Source organism: Melospiza melodia, chromosome 1, assembly GCF_035770615.1.
Source record: "Melospiza melodia melodia isolate bMelMel2 chromosome 1, bMelMel2.pri, whole genome shotgun sequence".
NCBI lineage: Eukaryota > Metazoa > Chordata > Aves > Passeriformes > Passerellidae > Melospiza > Melospiza melodia.
In genome coordinates this window covers 121,542,748-121,564,965 of record NC_086194.1, presented here as the reverse complement: position 1 = coordinate 121,564,965, position 22,218 = coordinate 121,542,748, and the positions used below count along the sequence as shown (strand labels likewise).

The following is a 22,218-nucleotide window of genomic DNA, read 5'->3' as shown; positions in this document are numbered from 1 at the left end:
GCTTTTGTCTCTGTGTTTAATAGCATTGCCCTGATTCAAAACTGAAGCACACAATCCTGTCTAAAATTTGGGGCATACCCAGATGATATTTGATTCCTACTTCATCCTTACTGCAAGCCATGCTTTTAATTATTTTATATTCATATAGATAAATATTTTCTATCTATATTTTTATTCTTTGTTTCAGCTTCCTTGGAAAAGTTTAACTCAGCTTGACTTCTGGCAAATTCTATTTCATCTGACCACTTCTGACCTCTAAGATTATTCCCCTTTTACTCATCCCTTCCAAACTCTGTTTATTCTTAATGTTGTTTGTGGGAGTTTTTAGTCAGCAACATAGGTCTGGACTTCACCTCTAAAAACCACCCATGCTTGAGATGGGAGTTCTAGAAAGATTGTTGCATTTTTTACTAGAAAATGTCACCACATCCAGATGCTTGAGCTCTTCAGTCACTATCTAGTTTCCCTGAACTTATGGTGCACTTCAGGTTAAGAAAACCTTAAAGATTATTTTCTGTTCATTTTGGATCATAAGAATAGTGATGACTAACTCTCTCTGACGTCTGTAGTCCCTCCAAACCCAATTTTAAAATAACATTGACTCTTCACAAGTCAGTAATTGTTTAAGAGGTTGCATGCCCCAGGGAAATATTTGGCTGTATGGTTATTAGGATCATTCATCCTCTAATTTATAGTAGACCATAACAATTGCATGTTGATTTTCTCATCTAGTATTATCTGAATTTGGCCAAGATCTTATCAACCTCCTACCTTCTTCCTGAAATGTAATTTTGACTTTTAAATTACTCTAGCGTAGAAGCAGATTCAAAAATATCCCTGCAATTTCTCTCCAATCTACTTGCTCATTGACAGAGCTAAAAAGCTGCAGCACTGTAGACATTTTTTATTCTCTTTTAACTTTGTATCATGCAGCTTTTGACAGAGCTCCATCAAGAGGTCTCAGAATCGTCAAAGGAAACTGCTGCCTCAAGGGCCAGTCCATTCCCACTGTGGGGAAAACTGGGCAGGAGAAAGTTCCTGGCTTAGATGGAAGGTTATGATTCCTGCTGTGTGTAACATATATAAAATTACCAAATTATGCCAATGAACCCAAAAAAGGGGGGAAAAAAGGCTCATTAAAACAAAAAATATAGAAGCGTAACACTTCTCTAATAATTGATGCACAAAGCACATTAAAAGAACAAAGGCAATTTAAGTTGGAGAAATTCATGCTTCAGGACAAAGAAGAGAGAACAAATTCTTGAAGTTTGGTTGTCCTGGCACACCCAGCACCACCCTCTTTCCATCATAATCTGTGGCCTGACTAATCAGAACTAGGATTACTGGACTACACGGAGGACATCCAATCCTATTTTACATTCTAAGGTGCTGCTATTTTCATATGATTTTGTAAAACACATTTTCATAAGTTCATTATTTAACTCCATTTAAAAACATGGCATAAGGTCATTCTGAGTTTAAAATCCTTTCACAACCACAGCAAGCCTACATCAGATCCCTAATTTGAGAATGTGAGCACATTCAGGAAAGTGCTTTTGTCAGGGCTCAACTTCACAGTTGGGCTCTAAGCAACACTTTCTGTGCTTGTGTCATTCAAACTCAGGGCAGAAATCTCTACTTATGCTTTAATGGCATTAGATAGGAGGACAGCTAGCTCACAGCAAGCTCCCCTAATCTACCATGCTGTTTCTCGATTACATTCCCATTTCTGTGCTCTTTCACCTTCCAAATACAACAACAATACAAGTTTTATTTTGCACATCCTTCCTGGAAAGGAAGAAAATTGACTAATTTTCAATTATTTTAAAAAAGAAGAACAGAAAGGACAACTAGAAAAGTAACCTTCAGAAGCTCTACAGAGTAAAATTTATATTATTAGGTGTTGCATGTAGTTTAATGAATCAGGGGAAAAAATGCAAAAACATTTTCAAACTTATTGCCAAGAACAAAAATTCCTTATTTGCACCTCTAAATTACTTTTCTATGTAATAAATTTGAATTTACTTATACTTTGGGGTAAAAGGAAGCTTGAGTTTGGCTCTAGCTCTTTAGTCATGGCTAGAGTTAAATTAAACTGATTTAATTTATTTTAATTTTAATTTAAGAGTTTTATTAAACCATGGCATGTTTAGTCTGAAGCTGACTATCACCAGGGCAGGGTGATCAGGGCAGGGCTTGGGATCAACTTGAAACATTAAAATAACTAAAGAGATCACTTTCAGATCAACTGAAATTGACTTTTTTCTTTCCCTAAAACAAATGCTATTTAATACATCAGCAGAAATATTGCTTTAAAATAAATAAGCAGCTATAAAAGTGCTCATTCCTACAATGAAAACAGTTTGTAATAGTGTCAGCCTTCCTGAAACTAGCTTTTTCTTGTCATTTGGGAAATCCTAATAATTTAGGATTTCCAGCTCTATCAAAAAAAATCCCACACCAGTCTAATTCCAAACACCTTATTTCAAAAGCCTCTGAAGAATTTTTGCCCTTTTTACCAAGACTCATTTCCCTTCTCTACATTTGAATCTTTCCAAAGACTCATGTCATTAATAACCACACAAAAGAAAAAGACCATATCAATTACTTAATTGCAAGTTAAAAAAATTTCTCCTAGTTATTTTCTCCTAAAAAATTTCTCATAGTTATTTTCTCCTCCTGATTTCTGTACTGTTGCCCCAGCTCTGATGGTTCTGCTTTGCTTGCAAGTCTTCAATCAACATGCTGCTGAGTTTCTGCCATACCTGGATCCAAAAACATTGCCAGCACTCATATAAAACATGGAAATATAAATGGGTAATACACTGTCTAATCAGCCACTCACTGGGAATCCCTTCTTACAGTCTAGTATGTGAACGCTAAAAAGTGAAACAGCTCAGGCACTGGAGTGCCCATCCTTAGAGTGGTGTTCCCATTTGGGAACAGCATTGGGAGGTGGTGAGAAAGTCATGAGTGAGTATTTGTTATCACACACAACTTAAGAAAGATACAAGATTCTTGTACCGCACACTGTCAGTCCAATGCTTCTTGTGAGTTCACTTTCACTTAGTTGAAGGGGGTTCTAATTAATTTCTTAAGAAAATTTTTTGGTCCTACATAGTTAGGACCAATAACAGAAATGTTCATGGGCTCTTAAGATGCAAGAGCATTTGTGAAAGTGGTTAATGTAAAGATATGGCTCCGTTTTCACTCTCACATTGCTAAAATTTCAAAGAACAGGTACTTCTTATTGGATTTGGCCCACTAATTATAAATAACACACTGTTCACTCCCAAGAGAATACCTTATAATGTTCAGAGTGGAGAAACCTAGCTGAGAGGCAGCATTTTAAGTCAAAGGATGTTTATGTAGCAGCCTGGCATGTCTCCATAAGAAAACATGTGCCCAATCCTGTAGAAATCCCACTTGTTATTGCTCAACAGCATTTTCTAACTTATAAAAATGTCTTCATACTGATGCTTTGGGCTAGTACAAAGAAACTCAGTGGTTTCAAAGACATTCCAAAGAGTTCTCCCACCCTGTTTAATCAGCATTTCTATTAGTGCCTGAAGTACTTTCTATTGATCACCTAAGGATAACAGGGGATAAATAATTTTCCAAGTAAGGAACAAATCATCATTGTGGTTATGCAGGTAAAAAGTGGATGAAACTCTTCTCCAAATCACATAAACCTAAATCTAGATTGACCATAGAGTATCGTAAATCTACCAAAGAATAGGTCAAAACTCAAGTTATACTCCCCAAAACCATGAAGACTTTTTATTGAAATACATGTTTTAAACATGGTTTAGAACATATCCCTTCTCTTTGCAACCAATTAATACATTTTAATTTATAATGAGATCAGCATATTACTGCGTCTATGGTGTGTCAGAGTCCAATATCCATTCTGGCAGACATGACTGAAAACTCTCTTGAAGAAGGAAAATGCAGTGTACAGTTCATCAGCACACAGGAAATCCTGAAAAGCTAAAGCTGAAGCTCTGTGAAAGCAGGTGATTTAGTAATATAGAAAGTACTCTTTTCTCACCTACTAAAACCCATTCAACTGTGATTTTTTTTCAGTGCAAGAGTTTACTATTAAGGGGTTAACCATCTTTTTTTTTCTCTTTTGTGAGTATCACATAAAAATTTTCACTTAAGCTACCTCTTTTGTCCAGAAGTCTTAATACCTTGCAGCACAGATGAGGTCTAAAATTATGTTTCTAATTTAAAATATTCGGACCCACTGGAGGCTTAAATGGTCAGTTCTGAGGACTACCATCAGAACCCATTTTCTGTTCAGTAAATATACAGGTTTAGCCAATTCCTGCCTTGAACATCTAAATCAGACTACTCAAGTCAGGTGCTTAAAGTTACACACTACACTCTTTCTACACTCATCTGCACTCAAAAAACTGAGTGCAGATGAGTGTAGAAAGACTGCTAGTAAAACAGATGTATTGTAGAATTGATGAGTGCACATAGGGGCATTGTTCTCACACGAAACTTAAAACAATGTTTGCATCAAGTTTTTTCCCATATTCACTTGGATCAATACTCTCCTGTAAATCCTTCAGCTATATTTGGTGATCCAAATTTTTTACTGCAACCCTTTTGTATCTTACAATTCTGTGCAAATTATTGCAAATCACAAACCCTCTAATATCTGCAAAACAAATTCCATTGTTCCATTTCTTTACCATAGTTTCAGCCACGCTCAGAATAATGCTGAATTAACAATTTTTTTTAATTTTATTTCATCATTTTATCAATCTAAGCATTTTTAAAACATCATTTTTACTTATCTGAGTGCTGTTACAAGTTCATTTTTCCAGCAGAGATACAAGTTTTGTCATCCTGAGCAGTGAATTAATTCAGAAGCAAACTCATTATTTTTGCCATTAACAGAAGCAGACTTAGCAAAACCTAGTCCATGTGTGAAATCAACTGATTCCCTCCCTCACTTTTTTTTATTTACATCATGACTGGCTACATAAAAAATATGAAATTAAATAAAGTGAAATAAAACACATCTAAATGTAAACTCACATCTCTTACCGGAAAAAAAAAGCCACATAAAACAGGTATTTAGTACAGCTAAATGAGCCATTTGCCCAAGACTGGACCAATCTATGTTGTCATGTTTTATTACTTCTATAAAAACATCATGTTCAAGCCTTTATTAAGGATGAAGACATAACTGCAGTAGATATTAGACACAAAGGAAAAAACATGTCACTAATATAAACAATCTAACAACCAAAGAAGTTAGAAACTAGACTGTTGCACAATTTACTGTGTACTTGTCAGCTCCAGAGAAATAGGTAACAAATCAGTTACTGATTTTAGATATAATTCATACAGAAGAATTACTGCTGAAATCACAGGGCTTCACTACACATACAAAGAGGTAAATGCCTCAAAAACTGTTCCCATTTGCAACCCTTGAAAAATTGGTCAGGCTTCAAGTTACTGCTGTAGACAAGAAGATGTTATTTGCAACAAATGTTTCTTACAGAGTTGTCTCGGCCTATGTTCCATAGGTTAGTTTTAAGATGCTGACAGGTGAAATACCAACCTCTTTTGAAGTATAGGAGACAAATTCTTCAGTTAGAATTGAAACTAATACATGGAAAATAGGCAGAGACAGACAGCGAATTATATCTTCATGTTTAGGGATTAGTATTACTTTATCTTAGTAATTAACCTTTTTAATGAGATTAAATATTTAAGGAGTCAAGAAGGAAAAAAATTACTCATTAATCTTTAAACATCATCTGAACTATTTGAGCGAGTATAATAGTTTTTCTCCAGTGTTTCTAAACTTTTAGGTTTCTGTCAAAATTTAAATTACTCTAGACTGATATAACCCATTTCAGAATAATTTCTATTTCTATATCCTGTAAAACCCTTAAGCTTGGTGAAGAGAAGCTCCATAATTTTAGGAACTGTAAAGTGCAAGGTGACAAACTGGGAAAACAGATGGAAGTGCAACAGAAAGGAAAGTTGGTCAGAAATTTTGACTGAAGAGCTGAGTGCATCAGGAGATGATGAGGAAAGAAAAACAGTGGAAAGCTAGAAATTTAAAAAAAAAATTTAAAAAACTTCTTCAAAACAAACAGAAATTCAAGGAAATTTGGTCAGAAATTTTGATTGAAGAACTGAGTGTATCAGGACATGATGAGGAAAGAAAAAATTAGTGGAAAGCTAGAAAGCGTAAAAGAATTTTAAAAACTTATTCAAAACAAACAAATTCAAGAAAATAAAATATTATCTGAGTGACAGAGTATTAGGGGGAAAATACAAGTAAAGTACATAAACATAGACTCGGTTTGGTTTTGGGTTTTTTTAGTAAAGTTTAATTTATTTAATTTTTTTAACTCTGATTTACTGGTGGTTTGGCTGGTTTTAGCTAATATATTTAAATATTTCCTCTTTCTTTTCCATCTTCTGAAAAGAAACAAAAAACCCAAAACAACATCCCTCAACACTTTCTAGAAAGATAAACCTACACACACACAGAGTTTAGAAATGTAACAGGGACAGTGGGCAAAGTGGGTACACTCAGAAATACTAAATTTTTATAAGAAAATAATTCAAACACATGATAGCATGACATTCAGGGGAAGTGCAATGCAATGCGATACACAATACAGGGAAACTATCCAAAGTCCTACGAAAGCATTTTCCTCTGAGGAGAGATTGCTACCATCAGTGATGCAAACTAAACTCCATTAAGTCACACAAGAATTAGTCCTAATCAAATAGACTTTTTTTATACTCTAAAAGAAGAGAATTTGTATGTGTCTCTACTCTCCCTTTTTGCATCTAGAAAATGGTTCTGTTTATCCAGTCAAACACTTCTCCTGGCACACACAAGAGGGGCAATGAAAGTAAAACACAAAACCAATGGGGCAATTGCATATTATGTGCAATATAATATTGGAGCAGCTGCAACCAAATTCCCAAGGAGTCTTTCCCTCTCAATTCATACCTTCAGCACCTTTAAGAGAAACTCTAACCCACAGCTGCACATTTACTGATGTTCCATGCCTACATTGTCCTTGTAATATTCCCCTGTAAAAATGACTGGCAGCCCCACTAAGAGTGGGATTTCCCACTTTTTATGCTTGCTTAATTCATTTTTCAGGCCTGTTTTTCCTGGTTCCACTGGCTACTGACACAGACAACATAAACTGAGCCCACCCAGTTGGTATGGATCCCACCAAAAGACAGGAACATCTGACCTACAAAGACAGGCTGGAAGAGCTGGGATTGTTCAGAATGGAGAAGAGAGGGTTCCAGGGAGAACTCATTGCAGCATTCCTGTACTTAAAACAAGTCTTATAAAAAGGAGAGAGGGAGGGACTTTTTATGCAGGTAGATAGAGACAGGACAACAGCAACGGTTTAAAACTGAAAGAGGGCAGGTTTGGATGAGATATTAGGAAGAAATTCTTTACTCAGAAGGTGGTGAAACACTGGAACAGGGTGTCCAGAGAAGCTGTGAATATCCCATTCCTGGAAGTGTTCGAGGCCAGGTTGGAGAGGGCCCTGAGCAAGCTAATCTAGTGAGTGACATCCCTGCCCATGGAACCAGATCATCTTTAAGGTCCCTTCCAACCCTAAGCATTCTATGATTCTATACCAATCAAAGCTTTGTAATTTAAAATACATAAACCATTTACAGGCCTATAAAGAACCTCTTTCCTCCCTCATTAGAGGGGATTGTAAATACCCCAAGTTATTACATTCTTGCTGTAGACAAGGCAGGGTGGCACACCTCTGTATGTGATACATAAATGCTTGAATGCCTGATGCAGTCATTTGTCATCTCTAAAAGCAAGCCCTTCGAGTTATTTTTGCTAAGGCAGTAGTATAATGTCAGGATGACAGCTGTTTAAATAAGTACCTAAAATACAATTGAACGAAAAATCTGTATCAAACTTAATTCTCATAATTAACTACCAATTCAGACCTAGAGTAAATCTAGATAAGATGGCTTTGGGCGGGTTCTAAAAACTCATTTTTCACCCAGATTACATCAGTATTCCAGAGGAAATAATGTCATAAAAAGGAATGCCAAGCAGTGCTATCAGACAGCCCTGATGCAATTTGGGGCAAACATGGATGGAAGTCCTTGGGCACCAAAGCCAGCATATTGTAAAACTACAACATGAGGGAATTTACAGAGTGTATTACAAGTCAGATCACTTAATGAGGGGGAAACACTCAGGACTTCACCTTCTACTCCATCAAAGCTTTTGCATGTACTCTGTGCACCACAGACTGTGAAGAACGAAGCAATGAACTTCTTACCTTGCATGGTTGCTTTTGTGGGTTCTGAAAACAGAGGAATGAGCAGGAGGTAGATGAGGTAGACAAAGGAGAGCCCATTATAACGGAAAGCACAGGCTGCAATGAGAGAAAAGAAAAACAACATATTGTTTAATTGGCCTGATAAAATCAAATTAAATGGCACAAAGCATTTCCCACTTGAGTTTATAATTGACCTTGTCAACTTTTGACCACTTCTTTAAACAATTTTTTCACAGTATTCAAGTTCATGCCTAAAGTGAATCTTAGAATCAAAGATTAGGTCAGGTTGGAAGGAACCGAAGTGGGTGATCTGGCCCAGTCTCCCTGCTGGAGCAGGGTCATCCCAGAGCACACTGCACAGGATTGCATCAAGAGGGTTCTTGAGTATCCCCAGTGATGGAGACTTGTATCAATGAAGTTTTACCAGCTATATCCAAAACAACTTGGTTTTGGAATACATATATATCTTTAGCCCTGCCAGAAACACGTATTCCAAAAGAAATTAATTTTCACCAGACACAACTTCCTGAAAACAACTGTGTATTGTGGAATATCATGGAATAGTATCAGGGAAACAATAATGGGAATGAGTTAACAAGTTATGCATTAATTGGTCCTTATCATCATCACATCTGTCCACTTTAATTATAAAACAAAACTGCAAATGCTCTCTATTGGCAAATCCATACAATAGCTACAACTTTTGTTTCCCAAACTAGCCAATGTTTTGAATAACTGATTTGATTTCCTTAATAGTCTTGATAGAAAACTCTAGGTATACACTCCATATCTGCAGGCTGGCCAAGAAGCATGTGAAATGCATGAGTGCCTAGCAAGCAGGAAGAATAAGAAGCACCCATTCTCTCTTTCTGAACTGATATGATTCCACCATCAGCCTTAAAAAAATCTGTCAAGGACTATAAAATCCGCCAAAGCTTGATAGAGGGGTTTTCTGAGTAAAATCCAGAACCCCTAAGAGCAGCTTCTCATTTTCCTGTAAGAATTGCTTTTGTCACTTACTAAACTTTCCTTATAGTCACAGCCTTTAAAGACCAACTGAAGACTTACACCTACATTTGTAACTATAAAAAACCTGCAAGACAGAGTAAATAGGACCTATCCCACAGGGAATTCCACAAGCAATTATCAGAGCTCTAAAGTCAATGTACTTGAGAAGAGGGAGGCACCTCTGCTATTATGCACCTACTCTCAGGGTCCTCTGCAGAGGAGCACAGAATGTACAATGGCCATTAGAGGCCTTCTTGGAAAGAATGGCAAAGAGGACACTCCTGATATCAGGACAAATCCATAAATCAACTTTTTGGTTTGTTGGGTTTTTTTCAAGTTCAATTTCAGGGTGGGAACAAGTTCTGTGGCATTCATAGGAAGAGGTACGATAGTGGTTTAAGGCCTTTTATGGCCTGAAGGCTTTTCCATTTCAATGGGAAGGACCAATGTGCTCAGTCATTCTGGTAGCAGAATATTAACATTAGCAGGTAACACTATTATCCAGTTATTTTGGGATTGTGTCAACCAGATTTTAATCATGTTAAACAGCCTACTTATTTTCAGTGCAATATTATACTCATTTTCTTCTTTCTTAAGGACTGAGCTTGCTGCACTTCTTGTAGAGCACCTAGCAGTCAATTTCCCAGTACAAATACAGAAAACAGCAACTGTGTGCTTTAAATGTCTTCCTTCATTAGCTGGAAGTCACTGAATGTCTTGCTAACAAGTCTGTGTCAAATATTTAGAACCTCTATTTGTATCAAAGCCTCCTCCAGCAAACTCAGCTAGACACTGCCAGGAAAATTTGTATTTATTTAAGCAGTTGCAAGAGCTCTAGCATTATGTTTCTCAGAATTATGAATTAAACTCCCCAAAACCTAGCTGCAACATTTTTACTATTCCCTACTGCAACTATTCCAATATTTTTATTTTGTGTTTATCTCCATTCATCTAGTGTATGTGTCTGGACAGATGAGTGCCTTATCAAGCTAAGGTGCAAGATTAAATGACTGAATATAATTTTAGCAAGATAAAAGATTAGGAAATGGCAGCTGCACTACTTTCACATGTTGGCACTGCACTACATTATTATTTTGTCAAACATACATATTCCTCAGTTCTGACACTCAAAACTATCTAGAAAAAGTTTCAGAGCATCAAATCAGCTTTAGTTTGTCACTGATGCAACAACAAAGGACCCAAAAAAGCAAATGAACCCATCCTCTACACTGTCTCTGGTATTCGCAGAGGTCTCTTTCTGCAAAAGGAGCTGTACACAGGTGTCCAAAACTATGGAAAATCCCATTTAAGATCAATGGAATTCCATCAACAGAAAAAGCACCTATAAAGATTAATTTCTTGGCAAACCAGATGAGATAGAAATTTCTGGGTATTTTGGATACACTGGTCAGTTTGAAGTATCAAAATTAATGTAATTTTAGCATTTTAGGCTTGTTACTGCTTCTCAAAATTGTCTAATCGATTTGCAAAATTAATTTCAGATGACTTCTTGAACTATATTTACCTCAAAATTTACTGCTTTCTATTCCTAGAGCTGTGTACTCAAAAGCTTTTTTTTTCCTCTATTGCTACATAAACAGGACTGTTAAAAGAGATTACATATCCATTCAAACCTTCCCTTTCAAAAGATGGGTTTGTCTACACCAAACACTGAACAAAAAAGCTTAAATTGGAAATTAGACCATATGTGCAAAGTCCATACACATTTCCTGCTCTTCAGGCTTCCCTTTAAACCATGCTTCACCATGTTTTCTAACAGCCTCTATTGACAAAATTTCAGAAATGTGATTTTCAACTGTGAAGTTCTGCTGTTGTTCACAGCCCAATAATAGCAATAATACACAATTGCAAAAAGACATAAAAAGCAGAGCCATTAATACAAAGAATTAGTAGCAAATTAGGTTTTATTTTGTATCACCTGAAGTACTTTAAAGCACCGTCCCTTAGGAAGAGAAGAGCACTTGATAAAATATAAGACTGACTTCTCCATTCATAAGTGACTACTTAAAATATTTCAGTCTTAATGTATAGAAAATAAAAGGTGTTGTATAAACCTTTAAAGATTTTTATCATCTTTCACAGCAGTGGACAAGTTGATTTATAGCTAAAATATTTAATCCATTTTTAAGAACGGTATGCACAGTGTGTGCCATACAAAATTTAAAAGGAATCTCAAAAAAAGCCAAAAAACCAGAAAATCATATATCACGTGTATCACATGTTAACCTTGTCCTTCTAGAATTTATTTTTCATTGTTTTATGTTAGCCAGACTAGGCCTTTGAAGAAATTTAATCCTGCTTCATAGACACATCAGCTTTCTACATGTAGAATTCTAACAGCTGTTACATATTATTATTTCATATTTATACCAACAGTTTTCTTTCCTCCATTTAGAGATATTAATTTGTATAGAATTGGTGTTTTACCTGTTATATGAAAAAATACTGGAAAGCAAAGTGAGGGGCAATAAAGAAATTCACAATAAACATGAACTTGGAAAGAAGAGGAAAAAACCAGCCTCATAAACGATGTGTTTAGTTTTAGTCCACAAAAATTTTAAGAGTACTTAATTCAGAAGTGGAAACTACGTGTTGAGAAAAACTGGCTTCAAGAGCCTCCTCATTTGAAAACTAGAATTCTGTCAAAAGCCACAACAGCAGAAAACAAGACAGAAGGTGAAGACAAAATTAGCCATCCACTCAATATTTCTGAATTTACTTTAGTAAAAAAAATTAATGTCATTATTGTTAAAAGTATAATGTATTGCTTGTTAAACCCTTTTCTGTTCAAGAAATATGTAAAAATATCTCTTTCACATAGTTCTACTGTAGTTTTGAGAATATTATGTATCCTTCTTAGTGTTATCCTATCCAGAGTCTTGTGTGCTTTAGCATAGAAGAAATTAATTCTGCCAACTACACTGAAGTAATGTGTCTTCTACTTCAACAGGATATTGCATGGTGTTTGCATCCTGTTTTAACAACTTTACAGCTGCAAGATTATTAAGAAAGCTATGCAATGATATTCTTCAAAAATGGTACATTTAGACTAAAATTTGGCCTGTCATGCTTATTTTTCCAGTAACACAAAAAAATACATATTCAGTGAAAATATTAATTGGAAAAAGTGCTGCTGAAAAAATGTCTAACCCTGAGCAGGCAAGGGTAGTTGGCTAAAAGACAGAGGTGATGCTGTTCACTCATTCTTATACCCAGCTGATCTGAAATAAGAGACCAAAACACAGAAGGGAAAAGGAATCAACAGCTGAATGACCTTTGAGACTTCTCAGTCTCCAGGAGGCCAAGTGTCCAACTCTCAAAGCTCGGACAACTCAGCATCGGATTCCTGCCTGTAATGCTGTAATTATTCTTAGTTATCCTATGGTTAATACCTATTATATTCACATTGTTCTGAAAAAATCCTCAATTACCACGCAATTCAGATGACTAAAACAGGCTACAGATAACAGCCTTTGCTACTAGGTGTGACGTGAATGAGACACTGGCACACACCCCAGATGAAAAGATTCTGGGGCAAAAGCTCAGCCTAAGTCAAATGCTGAAGCAAATCTATCTCCCCCTCCAAACCAAGGTGTTCTAAATGACAATCCATGGATGTGTCATGAGTGGCCAACTCTTCCAGGAGCAGATACAGTTAAGATCCCTCTTACCAATAAGGCACTGTCCTAAGGTCACAATTATTCAGGCCTTTCCACTTGTGCTGCTCTCCAGTAAGACATTTACCAGCTGGTCCCCACATTCTCTGGAATATTATAAACTGGTGAATTTTGGGGGGCTTTTTGTTGGTTGGTTAGGTTTTTATACCCCTAATCACCTTACTAGACATCAGGACCTGCCCTACCAAGGCAAGTAGGTCCAGCACTAGGCCGTATGGACTTGGCCTTCTGTCAGAGACTGAAGTGTTACAATTTATGGCTTAAACATCTTCATTGCCTATTATAGCAAAACTGCACAAAAGCTGCAGGGAAAACCACCAAAAACCTGAATGGAGCCCTACACTGTTCCTTGATGGACTACATGAACAACACAAGAGCTTGGTAAAATAAGTACATGTTAAAAGAGGTAAGGTGATTTAAATTCTATAGAATAAGAACTGCTGGAAATAAATTAATGTACGCAGCATTCTTTAACCAAAACTCACCCACGCACATAGTAGCAATACAATAAACTAGCAGCAAACTGCCCTCCAGTATTTCCTCATAGTTCCTGATGCCTCTGCCCCCAGAGGGAGGGATGTCCTTGAGAAGAACCCCCACCTTATCTCACATTGAGACAAAGACCCACAAGGCTGTACACAGCTCGCTCTGCTGTCTATGAGCACCACTTTACAAACTAATGTAGTAAAAAGTGAACTCATTCAGTGTTGGCACGACAAAATGACCCAATATTAATTACCTGCAGAGCTGAATCTCCCAGAAAGATGATCAACCAGTTGCTCTCATCTCCACTATAATTTTATGCACCAATGACTGCTAAGATACAAAGTGGAAGGCAACCTCACATCCCCTTTTCAACTCAGTCACAAGTGAAAATCTTGTTTCTGAGGATTTCTCACTTTTACATGAGATAACCATTACTAACCAAATGCAGTAGAAAAAGACACAGTCTTTTTACTTAGAAGACTAAGTAAAAAGATTAAGAAGACTAAAAGTTAAGTTCACTTGATCAGAAATATGCATTACCACTTCTGAAAAAGAAAATTGCACTTTTGAAAATTGTTTTTTTTCAACCCTTCTAACACTTCATATTTCAAATTTGTTTCAGAAATACAAAATTTGTTTCAGAACTTTTTCCTCCGAGATTTTTACATTAACAATTAAAAAAAACACACATTGCAAAATTAGTTTATGCTGTAAACAACCTATTTTAAAGAATAAAACTGTGATAGTGACCAAAAATGCTCGTCTTCAAAAACTATAACTTCTTGTAATATATCTGATAGGCATATATCTGATAGGCATAGTGCCCAGGGAACTTTAGCTCACAGATATTTATTTTATTTTACTTATTGAAATTCAGAAAATGGATTAACACCTGACATAGTTTTGGTCTCACTTCTGAGTAATTGCACTTAAAATAACACTTGTGACAGATGAGATTGGAATGATACACTGCTATGCAAGACAGTTAAGTGAAGTGCATGTAATCTTACCATCCCTTCAGAGCAAAATAATGGTCATAGCCTCTGGTGTGCAGTGCAGAACTGTGTCTGCTCAGGACAAGTTCCCTCCTGCATCAGCCCATACTCTTTCCACATCCAACAGCTCTGCTGATAAGGCCGTGCTAACACACACCACTCCCCATCCTGCTCCTGAGCCAGCATCTCAACGCGGGGCTGCTCTGTGTGCCGCACCCAGAGAGAAAAAATGTCTTCTTTGGGAAAAAAAACCCAAAAAACCACCAAAAGCATGAACACTTTGATGAACAGATGAATAGAATGCTTTCAGTTCATGTCAGCACTTCTACAACCACATTTTTTCACCTGTCAGCATTTATCAGGAGAGATAACTGCTGGATAGTGAACAGTTTTGCAATGGCTTGGGAATTTTTTTTCTCCTTTGCTTTTTCCTGCCTTTCCTCTATTTCTCCAAGCAGCAGTTTTAGTAAGCTTTCTCTCCATCACAAACCATCTGGAACAGATTTTAACTTTGTGGCAAATATTCCACGGGAATCAATCAAGAGGAGGAGAAGACAAAACACCTTGTTCACCACTTTCTTTCAGCGCTTAGGAACAGGAGCTGTGTTTCCCAGCTGTATTTGACAGCAAGAAAATGAACAAAGGATCTTAAGTATAACCATACCACAATCATCATCTTACTTAGAATAATGTGTTTTAAAGCTGTATCCACTTTCACAAGCAAATCCATGTCCATACACTTTACTGCCATGACTAAGTATACAAATATTTCCAAATTAAAAAACATGATGGACACCATCATCAGTCATTTTTCCGATTCAAAAGATCCACTTCACATTGTAACTCATTTCCATTTCAGTGCCAACTGAAACTAAATTCATTTATTTGTATGGGAAGTGGAAAGAGATGTCTTCTTCTTCCTCCACTGAGGTGGCTGCCTGCAGAAGGGATGCTGTTTGCATTCTCACCTTTGCTTCACCAACAGCTCTTTATCTCCAGGCTCCTCTCTCTAGGAAAGTAACTGGGAGCTAAAGAAATAACCCTGCTCCTCACTCATTTTCATGGGATGAGAAAAGCATGTTCCTGTTTCCCCGGACATCTGGAGACAGTAGTCTGGTTCTGCTGTTACAGTTGCATAACCCTGTCAAGACTCAGACTAAAAATAACAGCAAACTCAGAACACAGATGACAATCAAATGTCACACACAGTGCTACTGCTAAACATAACATCAACCAGGGACAGATGTGCAGAGAGCTGGGTAACAGAGAGACAGACCTCCATGAGCAGAAAGGGACTGAGACCTTCATTTACAGCTGCTAAGAAGCTACAGACACCCAGAACAGCTATCCAGTCAGATGCTTCCAGCAACTGGAAGTGTGAATTTCAGCATATATTACCATTCCTCCACCACCATTCCCATTCATAGTCTTTTAAAACACATAAATCACCATAAGCCAATTGACATAAGGTGCAGAAAGAACCAAGTAATTTTTTTCACCATCTGTTGCTTACTGACATCAGTCCTAAAAAACCCTGAGTCAGATGAAGGATGTGTTAAAAAACTAACCCAGATAAACACTTCTGAGGAACATAAATATGATTAAACATCAGAGAGGTGTTAACACTGAAAAATATGAGTGTCATTAGTGTAGTTGATTCACAAATATGAATGCAGAGTTGGAAACTTTGCCATTATTTATTCCAGCAGAGGAAAGGATAGATAAACTTCCTTTCTTGGTCCATCACTGAATAAAAAGGACCCAGAGGATTGCAACTGCAAGCTATAAATCTGAATGGATGAAGGAGCGTTTCAGACAGTGCTACAAAGCCAGAGTGTTTACCAAAGGAAACAGAATTTTTAAAAATAGGTAACTCCAGGATATCATCAAGTGCATAAAGGAGATACAAGCTTCTCATTCTTGCAATGATGTTGCAATCTATTCTAAACTGATGTTGCTTGTAGAAATAATAAATCCCTTTTTATTTGAAGAACTGTGCATTTCTCTCTCTCCTTACAAATACATGAGATAGCTTTCTCTCATTGCAAAGAAATTTTGAGCTACTACAAGAATCTACTTAGGAATGCCATGAATTTTCTTGCAAACTATTTCTCATAACTCAGAACCAGGAAAGGAACCTGAAGAACTGAAAGAGTCACAGAACTCATGGACACATTAGGAGGCGGTTTGTAATCCACAAATCTAATCTGATCTTTAAGATTTCCTTTTCTGCAGAAGCAATACTGAAACCCATCTGACTCCCAATGATATTTCACATGCACATGACCACAGTCTCTGTAAGAGAGTTCTACTGGGACAGATGCATTTTACTGTGGGTTTCAAATGCAACACTTATCTAACATTGAATGAAAAAGGTCATTCAGAAATCCTACTATTGGAACAGAACCATGGTCTTGTCCATTTCTTTTATTATATCTTATTACTTTTTCACACAGCAAAGTAATAGTTATTATAATTACTCCACATAGCAATTCAAGGAAAAAAAAGTCTTAATTGTGAATTTATTTCAAGTAGTAACGTCAATTTCCCAGAAAGTGCAGGGCACATCTGCTTCTGTTTCTTCACATGTCATTCAAGAAACTGCCTACATTCATGGAGTTGCCATCTGTGGCACTCTCTTCAGGTTGCCAAATCTCTTGTATTTCTGGAAGGCCTTCTTCCATGTATTGATTTTCTTTTGTACAGCATCCGTAGCAATGTTTTCTTCCTCTGGATATGTTTTGAAGAAACTCCCCCAGACTTTTGATAAGCTCTCAGCCAAACTTTAAGAGCAAGACTGGAAATTGAAAATGATTTAATACCCCTTTCATGTTTATAAAACAAACCATTGTGTCCTTGTCCAAGAATATTTGAATGTGGGAAGTTAAGAAGTTTAACTTGAAGAAAACTTCCCACGCAGTTAGTAATTCTAATCTGTTTATATCTAGGCCCAATATAAAGTCTAACTACGTATTTCTTTGGAGTCAAGCCACTGTCCTGAAGACACCAAATAGTATCATGCAGCATCCCACCAGAATAAAAAATAAAACAGTCATCCCAACAAGGAAATCAGGGTCCTGGGCTCACACTACAGAACTTCTAGAGCTCTCAACTTAACTAATTGCAAAATAAAGGATTTTTTGTTGCAAGGGAAGACAGAGAACGAAAACTTGTCATCATTAGGCCTGTTCTGAACACAAGGAGATGGGTGCAGTAAATTTAAGGGTGTCAATATAAATCTTCATTCAAAAAAAACCCAATACTGTACATATTTCATTTACGGAAAACCAAAATAAAACCAAAAAAAAGCAAACCAAAAACACAGCATGTTTTTAATTAAGCAAGATCTCAAATTTGGAGAAATGAGTCCACTGAGAATCTCAGAAGATCTGTTCTTGACAAAGAGCCAAAGTATACATCCTGGAGGATTAAAACTAAGTGAAGAGCACATTAAATTTGATTTAAACATATCTCAAAAATATAAGAAATATATAAACACCAAGCTGTCTTTCAAGTTAAAAAAAAAATAAATTGTTTTTCTTTACCATCTCTGCAGGGCAGCCAATGATCCTTACAGACAAGAGTTCTACATACAGTGAAGATAACAGCAGTAAAGTCTTACATAATCCTTGTGACTTTATTTATGAGCACTTCCATTAGTATAAATTTTTATCTGGTTAACAAAGTATTTTTGTCAGTAAACTGACCAAAAAATTTATACCATCTGAGAACACAAACATGGATTTCAAAGTGGTCTTTATGAGCAAACTGACCAAATTAGTCTTGGATGCAGTTTATAGCTCCAGAAAAGTGCCAGAATAAGTAGAATACTGGGGTTTGTTCAAACACAAGGATTCTCTTCATTAACAGTTAGACCAATGTACAAGAGCCAGTCAGGAGTGTGTCTCAGGAGTATTCTTGTTTGTCATGCTTGAAAAATAACTAACTTCTTCCCTTCCTACATCGTCTTAAGTGATGGAAGTGGGAAGACAAAGCTGCAGATAGAAAAACAGCATCTACTAAAAAGCTTGAGTGACACCTAACTCAGTAACAATGTTCTGTTAATGTGTTATTGGAAAGTTCATTTACTACAGAAGGAGGAGAAAGTTTACCTAAAAGTAGGTGTAATAACAATAATAATTATTAAAAGGATCTATTGAAATAAATTAGTTGTGGTTTGGTTTGCTGTTTTCATTTTTTTAACCCAAGAAAATTGAAAACATTTTTCCAGTTTGAAATCAGGTGAGAATAATGCTGGAAATGTAAACTTTTTCCTGCTTTATCCATTCATATAAGATAACCTTCTCTCTCATAATTAGCTATCCACTTCCAAAGTAGTTCAATGTGGTATTATAGTTAATTTTGAATATTCAATGCTCCCACATAATTTTCTTGCTTTTCATTACTAAACAATTTTGAGAACTAATTTTTTTAATCTAAAACTTCCAAGTTATTTAATTATAGTTATCAGAAAATGCACCCTTTATAAATAAATAAACAATCACCAAGACTGCCTTCTCAGCTCTTTGATCAGAATAAATGCATATTAGCAGCAAAATTCCCACCATCATCATAATTGGTAGCATAAATAAATTAGGACCCTGTTACCAAGATATGGTAAAGCAAGCTGGAGTTAAGTGTGACTACATAACAAGGAACAGATCGTGAGCATGAGCAGAAAACATTTATCCTTTGCTTAGGGCATCACAGTCCACTCGTAAAAACATCAATCCTCAACAGATAATGGAGTGTGGCTTCAGTGCCCCCAGACTACCAAAGAACATTACAGAGCAGACAACTTCAGTGCACAAGAATACTCCGAGTAGAAAAAAGGGAAGTATCCTTACCGAATTTATACAGGTAAGAAACCGATCCAGAGAAAAATACTTTATCACATTTACATGACAGGTGTGAGCAATATGACCCCAAATTCCCAAAGCTAAACCTGCAGTTCCAAGAACACAACCATCCCACAAAAATTTATTATTGTCATTTATTATTGTCTCTCTTCCTAAGGGTGCTACATGTACATATAACAAGACTTTACTCTGGAATCAGTATTTTTTTATTCATGAGAAACAGAAACCCAAAATTATCCCCCTAATCATATTCACATTGTTTTTCTGGTAGATTTCCCCATAATATGTGTGTCACTTTCTGTTTGAAAACATCAAAGACCGAGTCACAAGCTCTAACTCCATTTGTCACAATATGCTGTGCTGCACTGCAGCATCTGAACACCTTTGTGTTCAGAAAAAAAGGAACATGTGCCAAATACAATCACACCTTCTGAGAAACTGGAGGTAGTAAAGGGACAAGGATGCAGCTCCAGCACAGGAGGCCAAAACTGTTTCCATCCTTCAAGATGACAGTCTTAATGCTCCTTACCTGCCTCCAAATGCATTCATTAGCTGCCTTATGTGGGATCTTAAAGGGGAACAGCCCTGTAGCCATAGATCCCTTCATTCAAATGGAAAAAAATTGTGAGAATATATTTACAGGAAATCATAAATCTAATATCAGAGCCTCAGAACTTTCAACCACATCTTGTATGAAACCTATGTTTAGTTCTGCATTATGATTAAACACATCAACGTTTGGCACGCGAAAAAAAAAAGAAGTGCAACATTATACCCATTTGAAAAAGTGGCACATTTGCTTTCCTGTAGGTCTTGTGTTTTAAGCCAACAGGCTGGTTTAAATCTGAACTGCTGGTATCACTAAAATTGTATATTAACCTTTAAGAAAACATCAACAGATACAGTAAAATCATACTTAACTCCAAACCAGTGGGTGGCTTTGCTCTTCTTCTTCTTCTAAACTAACAGTCATTGAAGCCTTTCCCTTATTTTACTCTCTTCCCTCAAATTCACAGCAATCCAATAAAAAACCAGTTCAAATTTAAAGGATAAAATTTCAACAAACATTATACAATAATTCAAAACAATCTAATCATTGCCTTCAGTGGTTAATAATACAGAATCTGATGCTTGGTTTACCTGAACTACAAAGAAACACAGGAAACCCAGGGACCTCATTCAAATCAGCACACGAATGCCCTGATCCTGCACTCCTTACACAAGCATTTTTGTCCTCTTTCCCAGGACTGTTCCAGGAAGGGCAGATGAATTCACAAACTTCACCAGTATCCACAATCTAGTAGCTGAACTTGCTTGTTCCTTAGACAAAATACACTTCTTGCTCATAAACCACTGTAACCTGATCAACCACAGTGACTCAAATCCGTCATACCAAACTCCTGAAAACAGGAACAACCAGCTAGAAACCTGTCCTTTAAAAATATTTTTGCGCTCTGCTAAGTGACCCTTAACCAACAATACCAGATGAAAAAATAGCGACCATCTCAAAACATCCAAGAATACTGCTTTGTTTGCAGGTGTAATTCTTAAAACCAAAGAGATTTTTAGTTTAAATCCATTTATTGGCACAGCAAGACAACAGTGTGCATGCCATGTTCTCACTCTCTCAATCAGCAGACAAGACACTGGTAAACTGGACTCTTTCAGCCAAAAGTGCAAGAAATAAAAAAAGCAGTTTTCCAGAGGGGGCCAAATACTGAATGGACTCATCTGAAAATGGGAACTGTAGCCCAACGTATCCCAAAGAAGAAGAAATGTTATTTTTGTGTCTGGAGACAATTTGAGTCAAGCTTGATAAGAATATTTCTAACCTCTGAAGTGCTTTGTGAACTTCACCCTGCACTGTACAGCCCAACAAGGCTGCTTTTGTGGATGATGACACAGAGCACAGACAGCAAAGCAACCAATGTGCTTGTCCATAAAGAGTTACAATTTTAACTCCAAATTTAGAAAACACACAAAACATATTTGTGATCAGGCACGAGACAGGCTACTAATTCAATTTCTACATTTTATTAATTTAGCTCATCTCTCCTGCCAAAAATGCAATCACCTTCCAGCAGATGAATGTCAACCAGGTAAGCCAAAAGCCATTTATCAACTTTTAGCTGAGAAATATTTGAAGAGCTTAAAAAAAAAAAAGGCAAGTATTAAAATGCAGATTGGAACAAGCATGAATGGTTTGATTATTACATGGAGTCCTGGAGTGGAAAGAGGGGAGCACATCCTGTTTCGAGGTTAGGAAAAGTTGGCAATCTGAATCTGACCCCCACCCTATTTTGTGAGATCTCTGCATAATAAATTCAGCGTTTCAGAAGAAAGCTTCCATTCTTGTCCAGAAATCCTGTGCAAAGGAGTACAGAAAAGTGGGTCCTCCACTCCATTTTTTTCAGTCATCTACAGGATTTCCAAAAATAATACTTGCCCAGATGTTGAATCAGACTTTTAGTTTATTTGCAGGCAGCAGAATCAGTAGATTTGAAATTAGCTTCAGATGCTGTGAGTGAGGAAATATCACTTCCCTCCAAATCCAACATCTACGAGTTTTATGCATTTTTATGCTTATTTTAAAAAAAGAAGATTTATAGGCCAAAAATTAATATATGAGCTCTAAATCAATGCCTCTTTCAAGATCAGAACTTCAGGATGCAAAGAAATCCTTAATCATGGTCAAACCTGGGTACTAATTGTACCCAAACATTCCACCTCAGCCACCTGCACTCCTTATTTTACTGAAAAAAACCCCTACAAGCAAGATTATATAAGCTACAACTGGTAACAAAAATGGCAGACCATCTCAGATACAATAACTAAAAATATATCTGCAGTT

The 22,218-nt window shown here is 36.5% G+C and overlaps 1 protein-coding gene across 8 annotated transcripts in view; it reads right to left on the bottom strand.

Annotated features, from left to right (window-relative positions):
• PIEZO2 (piezo type mechanosensitive ion channel component 2) overlaps positions 1–22,218 on the bottom strand; it is a 286,361-nt gene that overhangs the window by 228,183 nt on the left and 35,960 nt on the right. For all 8 annotated transcript variants that reach the window (XM_063165966.1, XM_063166019.1, XM_063166001.1 and 5 more), the window contains exon 2: positions 8,322–8,417. In XM_063165966.1, coding sequence (XP_063022036.1) covers positions 8,322–8,417 — 96 coding nt within the window. The remainder of the gene's footprint in view (positions 1–8,321; positions 8,418–22,218) is intronic.